The following is a 9,906-nucleotide window of genomic DNA, read 5'->3' as shown; positions in this document are numbered from 1 at the left end:
CCGCTTTGTTTTGTTAAATGATAAATTTTTTTTTCTATTTTTTTCTTTTCCATTTTTTATTAGAAATTTAGTTTTTTTTTAAACCCTTTATATAATTTTAAATTTTTATTTTTTTAAAGTAAATTTCTTCCAATTACCCTTTAAAGGGAACCCCAAATATTAAAATTTTTTTTTGTAAAAATTTCCCTTTTACTAAAGTTGTTTTTTCTTATTGCTCGTCTGATAAAATTTTTCCCCTTTTTTAAAAAAACCTCTTTTTGTAGGGATTTAAAGTTCTTGTCCGTTTTAAAATGAACCTTGAACTATTTTTTCATTTTAAACTTTAATAGTGTATGTTCTGGGTTTTTTCTTTTTTTTTTTTAAAATTTTAAAAATTTTTCCCCATGTTTCCCGTTTGGTGTATATTTCCCTTTTTTTAAATGTCTTTTTAGGGTTTTCTTAAGCGAAAAATCGATAAACCAAATTTTTAAATTTTGGGTTTACTTTTTGGGTGTCTTTAAATCACCGTTAATTTAAATTAAAATTAAACCCCTTTCCTTTATTTTGGGTTTTATAGTTCGGTTTTGGGGTCATTTTTTACTTGAATTTTTTTGTTTTGTTATATTTTTCAACCATATCCCGCAAATTATTTAAAATAAAGTATAAAAATTTTTTTCTGTTAAAAAAATTTCCACATTATTTTTTTTAAAAAATTTTTATTGAACTTTCCCAATTTCTTCAAACTTTTCCTTCATTAAATGTATGAAATTTTTTAATTTTTTATTTTTTTCAAAAATTTATTCAAACTTTTTTTATAAAAATTTTTTTCCTTAATTCCCCCCCCCTTAAATTTACTGGGAATCGTCCCCTTTTAAAATTTTTTTTTTTCAAATGCCCCCATGTAACAGATTCTCCAGTTTTATTCTTTTTTGGAATTTTCCAAGCATATTTACTAAAATTTTCAATAATGGTTAAAAAAGTACTTTTTTTCTCCCCCCTTTTTTTTATTTTGAAAAGGTTTGCATATCAACTAAATCAAACCCGACCAAATTCATCAATTTTTCATTAAATTTTTTAACCCCTTTGTTTTTTTAAATTTTCGTTTTTAAATTTGGGTTTTTGTTAAATTTTTCGGGTAAATTTTCACTCCCAAATTTTTTTTGGGGGTTGTAAAAATTTGCCCACCCCCTTTTCCCGGTTTTTTTTTTACCCTTTTGTTTTTGGGCCCAAAACCCAAATTTGTATTTCGTTTTTTTTTAAATTTCTGGTTTTACAACTAAAAGTTTTGTTCTTTTTCCCAAAAGTTTTTGATTTAGTTTTATTTAATTTTGGAAAAACATTTTTTTTGTTTGCATGTTTCCCCTTTTTTTCACCCTGTATTAAAAAAAGTCCCTGGGGGCCATACATTTTTGCTTCCAGGTTTGTTTTAAAAGGGGGCCCTTATTAAAGGATTTCCCGGTTCCCCCATTTGTTATATCCTGGGAAATGTTAAACCTTTCTTAGGTAATTAAAAGGAAACATTTTCTTTTTGAATACTAACATTTTCCTGCTGTGAAAAGTACTTTTTAAAAAACTTTGATTTAAATTTTCCCCAAGATGCGCAGGTAGCCATTAACATTCTTTTCCCATTTTTTGCCGTAACATAGTGAGGATTTATATTATCAGTAAATTTTCTTTCTTTCAAACAATATATTTTATTTTGTAAACTCATTATATTATATGTGTTTAAAACTTTTAGTTGGTTTAAAACCTGTGGATTTTAAATTGTCCGGCATTGACCAGTCCTGACCAAGGGTCAAAAGGTCAAATGAGGTTATACTGTCTTCGCACAAACAATTACTTTACTACTATCGGTCATGTAGTGCACGTGATTGTTTAACCCGTCTTATTTTCATGGCTAAATATGACTAAATCAGAGTCTAATATTTTGAACTGTTAAAAAAGTCTGTCTCTGTTCCACTGCTGTATGTTATGTCGTCTAGCATAAATCACATCATCACTTGAGAACATTGGTCTGAAAAAAAATGACACGGAACATTAGTCAGTCAGCGTTTATGACAGCTTATTCTTTCGCACACATAAACAAAATCTGAAATGTAGCATAACACTCGACAGTGAAAAATGAATTTCGAAACATTTAGATCTACGAAAGCAAATGAAGTCTTAACCTTAGAGCAAGTAAGAAAAAATCAAAATATATGACTGTAACTGAAATTCAACAGTATTTGTGAAAAGATTACCCGATTTCTGCTGTGGTCATCACTGCTAGAGTCTATACCCAGCAAACACCTGACGTCGAAACAACGTTGGATTTTGGTCGCGACGTCGGCGACCAAAATACAACGTCTGTTCAACGTCATATTCACAACGTCTAGTCGACGTTAGATTTAGATGTCTATACGACGTTGGATTCTGGTCGGACTGTTCCAAGTTAAACAACTATTTGGTGTAGAATTATTATTTATATAATATAAAATAATTACTTGTTCTCACAGTCTTGAAAATGCGCATAAAACTGGTAAAAATATTTCATTTGAATATTAAAAATCATTATCTTTCTTCTTTACCGAAATTTCGTATCAGAGACGGTGTACTTTCATAATCAAAATAATAATAATGATAATAATAATGATAATAAATTTTACACAGGAAATATGCATTGAACATATACTCGTAAAAGTTTATAACCCAGGGTCTTCTCTACACATATTGTCTATTAGTCACGCATTCTCCACCCAGCAAACAAAAGACATTGTATTGACGTTGTACCGACGTTGGACTCCGACGTCGGATCAACGTCGGATTATAGCTGGATTTGAAAGGTTTTTAGACGTCATTATACGACGTCGATACAACGTCGAGAATCCAACCAATATCCAACCATGATACAACCTTAATCCAACCACAATCAAACCATAACCCAACATGTTTACGACTGCATTCTACCCTTAATTTACTATTTTACGTTGGAAATTTACTTGTGACCCAACATATTATCAACACAATATATTATATGTATCTTCTAATCTTTATTTCATACTGCGACAATGAACATAAATAAGTCCAAAGGATAAATCGTAGTCAGTTATGCATGCCTCTTCAACATAGCTAAAACATCCACCTGAAATGTATAAAATATGAAGTTTTCAAGTCCACTATTCGAAATAAAACAGCGAAAATGTTACTTCCTTCAACGGGCACAGTTATGTCCTTCCTTGTTACTGATCACTCCAAAGCGCTACCCTAGCAATCCTTATATTCTTCCAGTGACACAAACACCCATTAAAATACCCCCATTTTAAGAGGGGAGGGGGATCTTTTTCCAGTCACTTTTTCACTTTTTCCCGCACAAAAACAACTCTTCAACACCCCACCTTCCCACACATACATCCTTTTCAATTCATTTTTTTTTCAAAACCCATTTTGGAGTTTATATCATAAGAAATGGTAATGTTCTTATTTTTCATTCGCGGTTACGCACCCTGCTTATAACACCGTGGTTTCGAGCTAGACTGGAGTTGAAACACAGCATACAGCTCAAGGCTGTTATCACATCTGACTGCTGATTAATAATCTATGCACGATAAAACGTAATTACTCGCTTGAATAATAAAGTAAACGACTGTACTAAGGCGTACTGATTTCCACTGTGTAGGATATACCATGTATGAAATGAGCCGATGACTCTATCAACCACTGATTGAGTTCAAGACTTATGTAGATAACACTAAGTACACAGCTTGTAGAATAAGGATTACTTGTTTATCACTCACAGTTCGTCGTCTAGTTTCTTGGTAGACAAAATTCGGCTTCCAACCTATAACCGCGGTTTGGAACTAGATTAAAGAGGAACCACAGCACTCAGTAGCTCTCAGTTGCTCTCACTTCCAACTGCTGAAAGTAGACTATGCAAGATAAAACATCACTTGCTTGATGAAATATAAACGACTGCTCTACGGCGTAGAAATTTCCGCTGTATATAAAGTTCTTTAAATAGAAGAGTTGACAGCCGTATCAACCACAACCGCCGGTTGAGGTCAGGAATTTTGTAAGTAACGAGAAATCAATACTGTTTGATACAACTATCACAGTTATTTATCACTCTTCGTCGTCAGGATTCTTGGTAAACACTCTCTGTTCATAAGCTTTATTAAGCCTCATTGTTACCTACAAGAGTCTTGAACTCAGTCAGTGCTGGTGACTGATAACGAGAATAATCCTTCTTATATAAAGAGCATTCTACCCAGTAAAAACCTCTACGCCGTAGAACAGTTGTTTACTTTCATTCAAACTCGCTATTACGTATTACTTTGTATAGACTACTTTAAGCATCGGCGGTGCGAGTAGTGATAGAGCTAAGGCACCACAGCAATCATGATACACACACTTGCTCCAGTGAAGAGGGATGGCGGATGTGAAGAAGGAAAGAGAATGGTTACAAGTAAGCAAGACAGAGGTTAGACTAAGGCTGAGGTTTTTAAAAGGACTATACACTTAATGTGGAAAAAAACAAAGAAGCTTGAGGCAGCTTAGAGGGAGAAGTCTATTATGAGCGAAATAAACGGAGGTGCTATTCCTAGATGCGGCAACTTACGAATTAATTTAGGAAGCCTGTTTGCAATGTTACAAAGCTTTTCCTACAAGCAAAGGGATAGCTAATGTTCGAGAAGACACTGACAAAAAAAGGTCACAACATTGTTTCTTTTACCATACGTGTTAATGTTGAATACACACTACATATATATTTACAGAGATGCCGAATACTCATAAATGGAAGCAATCCTCACATGTCTTATGATCGCGACATTAACATTTTGAGAAACATTGTAGATTCTGTAACCTTTGCTGGACAAACTGTCAACACAGAGGAGATCAATCAATCAGATGCTTGTAGATAGCTTGGAGAGAATGTTGAAGATTAAACAAGAAAGTCAGCACAGACATCTGTCAGGAGCGCCAGGTGATACTAACTGTAGCGGAAAGGTACCAATTTTATCTAAATATAAATCCAGGTCTATCCATAAGATTTCAAGGGATGCAGAGGGTGGTGAGGATACGCTGATAGGTGGCGACCTAAACTGTGATATTGGTAATAGAATTTCAACACCAAAAAGACTTTCGTATCTCGGGGACTTTATTTTTGAAAAAAAAAAAAAAAAACGTAACCTACGATACCGTTGGCAGCACATTAAGTTATAGAAACCATTGTAAAGAACAGAGTATCTGCAACTTTGAAAGAAAATCAACTTGGTTTCACCGCAAATACTTCGCCCCGTCACATATCTTTGGTACTTGAGGAGCTGATTAGGGAAAGCAACGCTCAATCTGAAGATCTGGAGATAATTTTCCTTGATGCCAAGCAGGCCTTTGATGTTGTCAACCCTACACATTTACTTCGCAGAGATAACCAACTCGGAATTAAGGACAAACACTCGGCGCTTATTTACAGTATTCATCAACAGACTGAGAGTGTTGTCAAATGGGACTCTCAGTTGTCTGAAGCATTTCCGGTGTATCACGCAGTTCTTCAAGGTTGAGTGATGAGTACAGATCTGTATAAGTTATAAGTCAACCTCCATAGGCTTGTAGATGCTCCAAATGGACATAGAATTGGTAATATAAAATGTAATGCTATAGCATGTGCTAATGACATCACAATCAACTCCAAAATGTATGATGACTACAGAATTTTACTGTCAATGGCCGAAGATTATTCTAACCTTGAAAGATACATTCTTCAGCCAAAGAAATCCGAGTCACTCAAAGTCTTTCTGACAAAGTCAAATCATACTTATAATGAAATGTATGAAATATACAACAATGAAATAGCCAGTGTAACTTCAAGTACCAATCTAGGTCTCAGGAGAGCCAATTCCATCAAAGTCACTGCGGAAGAGAATGTTGGCAGAAACATACAGAAGGCTAGACGTACAATATACAGTTTCCTACCGGTGTGAATGCACGCTTCAGGCGGACTTGATACCTAGTCTACCTTTAATATTATGGTCTGGAAATCATCCTCCCAAAGACAAAATTACTTGATAAGTTAGAACTGTTCCAGAAGAAAACTCACAAACAGCTTTTTGCCTTACCAACGACTACAGCAAATGCAGCAGTCTAAATTTTGGCCGTTTTTCCCCGAAGTTCAAATTCATAAGCGAGCTATAACATTTTACAACAACATTTGTTTGCAAGACGACAATTCCGTCGAAAAACGACTGGCTAGAAGACAGCTAGTTGTAAAGCATCCCGATAGTAATACCTGGTTTATTGAAATGACCAAGATGTTTTGTCTGTATGATTTGGGACATCCGGAAGAACTTCTAGACAACCCAAAAAGTAAATTCCAATGGAAAAAAGACTGTTCACCATGTTGTTGCAGACGAACATTGGAAATCTTTAATCCTTATATGCAATCTAGTGTTGAATGTTGCCAGATATGATAATAAAGCTATACAGAAACTCTGTGATCTAGAATCAATTTGTAAAAAATTAAGTGTTCAGACTTCGTACTGAAAGATATAGACATATAAATTGGAAGAACAAGTTTGTATCAACATCAACAGTTCGGCACGGGACTACCCCCAAATTCTCATACTATCTGATAGACTTAAAAAAAAGCATTTTACAAGCTCAGAGTAGAAAATTAAACAGTGTGCTCAGTATAAATATACACATCAGTGTAAATAATATATCACAATTGTTCTATTCACTTGGTGGAGAATTTGACGCATTATATGCGGTTCGTCTCATAAGGCGAGAGGTCAAAGAAGAAGAAGAAGAAGAAGTAGCGGCAGCACACATTAGGACCCGTTACAAATGTCTGTAACTTACATTTTCTGTAAGAATAACATCAGTTCTGAATGAAAATTAAAAGAAACGTGGGAGTCATATTTTATGCAAGAAAATATTTCCGGTAAAAGACAGACACTGCAAAAATCAGCTAAAAATGAGACCCAAAATTATAATAATCTAGTGGTTGATGAGTTTCCCTGACAAAGTCTCTCATGCTATTACTTCATTATGAAAATGAGAATTAATTGTCCACCAGTATGCGATACTATATTTTTTCACGGCACTTTCCTTATTCACTTGCCCACTTAGCTCAATAAGGAGAGCGCAGATCTACGGATCTCTGAGTTGTGAGTTCGATCCTCGGACAGGGCATATGTTCTCTGTGACCGCGGATTTCATAGAAGACGTTGTGTCTGAAATCATTCGTCTTCATGTGGTTAGGTTTACAGCCCGCTTTTACATAACTGAAATACTATTGAAAGACGGCGAGCCCAAAACAAACAAACAGAGATTCTTAAATAACGTTATTTCGGTATAATAGTACTGAATAGGTTATCAAGCAACACTTCCGAGCTAGGTAAATGTGGAAAGAGAAAATCCTCATCACTTCTCCAGTTAAAGTGCCGAGTATTATGAACAAGACACTGATAAACCGAATATCTGATGCCAGTAACATCAAAGAGGTATCCCTCCTACAGTTACCCGAGTCAGATATTTCCATCCGCACCTTTAAGCAGTGAAAGATACTCCTTTAAGATGGCCATTATGTACGGTAGTATAGCCTTGTACACAGATTTAACAGGTTGTGTCGGCTAATCTTTTTAAACTTGAAATTTGGCTGTCAGAGCGATTTTGACTTCAAAGTTGTATGGTTTTATATGGGTAGTTGTTTTATCAACTTTTCTGACTACTTCAATTCTAACCCGCATGACATAATGATCAGTATTGATCGAAGTCATAAATGGAAGAAAGAAAGAAAGAAAATATCTAAAATTCACTTTCTTAAAAAACGTTATTTCGGTAAAGCAGTACTGAACATGTAATCAAGCAACACTTCCGGGTTAGTTAATATCGTCAACACTTCTCCAGTTGAAGTGGTCAGTTTCTGTTTTTTATTTCGTTGAACTATGCTTGACATTTTGGTAGCATTTCAAGATACATATTTGCTTTTAGCATTTGTAGAAATGAAAACAAACATTATTGCACATTTCTTCATACCAAGATTTTAAAAGCTGTCAGTTTTAAAGATGTTCTTTAGTGCTGACCTAGTTATGAGACACAAACTGTCTTCTAGAAGACTACGACTCCAACGTTTTTTGGCGTTTTGAGGTTTAGTTTCATTTATGAATACAACGCAGTAATTCTTTATAAAAATTTGTCTGGCTTTGTGTGACAGCTCTCCAAAAGATTGTTGTTTTTATATAGAACACAATAGCAAATTTACTACTGTCCCACCACAATGCAGATTTCGAAAGAATGCTGTCCATGTGTGCTGAAACGCAGCTGAGTAAGAGAAAGCACGATGCTGTCGAGAAAGGGCACAAAGAAGGGAAGAAAAATTAGGACTGCTTATATCTGGACTACGTATAACTTTACATTTGATTTGCTTGTGTTCAGCTGAGGGAAACGGTTCATTACTCATAACTCATTCTTGAAATTGTAATATTGCTTACCGAACTTTTAAGTTAAGTTTAAGTTTAGAAATGTTCATATCGCCCAAAATTATTACAACAGGGTTACCGTTATAAGCCACGGAAAGCTTTCAATAAATTTAACTACAGATCGTCCGAACTTTTAAAGAAATATGATACCTTAACACGCTTTTAAAACTTGGTCTTACACACCCAGAATACTATGGAGATGTAGTTTATAAAATTCGGAAAATTAAACATAGTCCTTTTAATCAGGTATTTGTGAAATGTGTTGACAAGTTTATCAAAAGAGGATACAATGCGAAAATCGTGAAGCACAGTGCATGCTTGGTGATTGACCCCTCTGCAGTTAATCGCTACGCTTTCCTGTTTGATGGGGCGATGAATAATAAAGTGTAAGACTCCTTGATGCTTTTCTCCTAAATCCTAAACGGACGATGGGGGCGGAATGTTGTCTTGCAGCTTTCTTAGTCTTGCCCTTAAAAGTTAGGTTCTTGGTGCTCTGAAATCTGATTAGTTGTTGAATACATTGGTGTAATCATACCTTAGATTTACCATAAATTAATGTTTTATTTAATATGATCTGATAATTTTCACTAATGTGAAAGCCTTTCTCAGCGGACAATGTTTTTATTTACATCGGGTTGTCTAACTTGTTAAAAGTCGGGTAAGTGCGAGGTTGGCATACTCTAAACGCGTTTAAGCCCCCAGTTTCCTTTATATAGGTTAGTGGCCGTTCCAAGGCGGCCCCCCTATTTTCAACTTGTTTTCTGTCCGTCTTGTATTTTGTGTTGCGTATGTGGTCTTTTTTGTTGTTAGCGTTTCTTTTCTCTTTCTTCTCACTTCCCCTATCGCCCACATCCTTTCACTTTGCATTTGCTCCCTAGCTTGCTTTGCCATCCCCTCCCTTTGTAACTATGAGAAAATTATCGTGTCCAACTTAATTTTGGAGTTATCGTGTCCACCTTAATTTTGGCTGCCGAAATCCTAAGGCAGTGCCCGATTGTTGTTTTTTTTCCTGCTTATGTGTGTGCATGTATGTGGTTACAAATGCGTCTGTGTGTATTGGGCGGTGCCCTACAGTGTTGTTTTATCTTAATTGTCTGTTTAACTGTGTAAAGGACTTCGGACACTATCATATGCTTCTAGCCTACATTTTAAATGCAAATCTCTCCTTAAGTATTTAAACAATACCCAAATCGTTTCGAGTCAATGATAAACCAATGTATTAGTTAATTTATTACAGCAGAAACTGATTTGTATCTGTTCCTATCAAGATGTTTTTCTTATTTTATCTGGGCCAGGGTATAGTTTCTTGAAAAAAATAAAATGTTTAATTTCCGTAAAAATATAATGTCATCACTTTACCGAAGTTTTAAATATTTGAATTCCAGTCGAAAAAAGTGACACAATCTGTTTATTTAAGGAACAAATAACATTTTAAGATTAAAATCGTATAAATAAATAAAAAAGAGAACTA

The 9,906-nt window shown here is 34.8% G+C and overlaps 1 protein-coding gene across 2 annotated transcripts in view; it reads right to left on the bottom strand.

Moving 5' to 3' along the window:
- Nucleotides 1-1,631: 1,631 nt before the first annotated feature.
- LOC128558691 (uncharacterized) overlaps nt 1,632-9,906 on the bottom strand; it is a 67,836-nt gene continuing 59,561 nt past the window's right edge. The window contains exon 4 of one of the 2 annotated variants that reach the window (XM_053548765.1): nt 1,632-3,100. In XM_053548765.1, the coding sequence (XP_053404740.1) occupies nt 3,009-3,100 (92 nt within the window). In that variant the 3' untranslated portion in view covers nt 1,632-3,008. The remainder of the gene's footprint in view (nt 3,101-9,906) is intronic. The other variant, XM_053548766.1, reaches the window with a different exon arrangement.

This window comes from Mercenaria mercenaria, chromosome 7, assembly GCF_021730395.1.
Source record: "Mercenaria mercenaria strain notata chromosome 7, MADL_Memer_1, whole genome shotgun sequence".
Classification (NCBI taxonomy): Eukaryota; Metazoa; Mollusca; class Bivalvia; order Venerida; family Veneridae; genus Mercenaria; species Mercenaria mercenaria.
The sequence above is the reverse complement of the archived record's forward strand: the minus strand, read 5'-3'. Positions and strand labels throughout refer to the sequence as shown.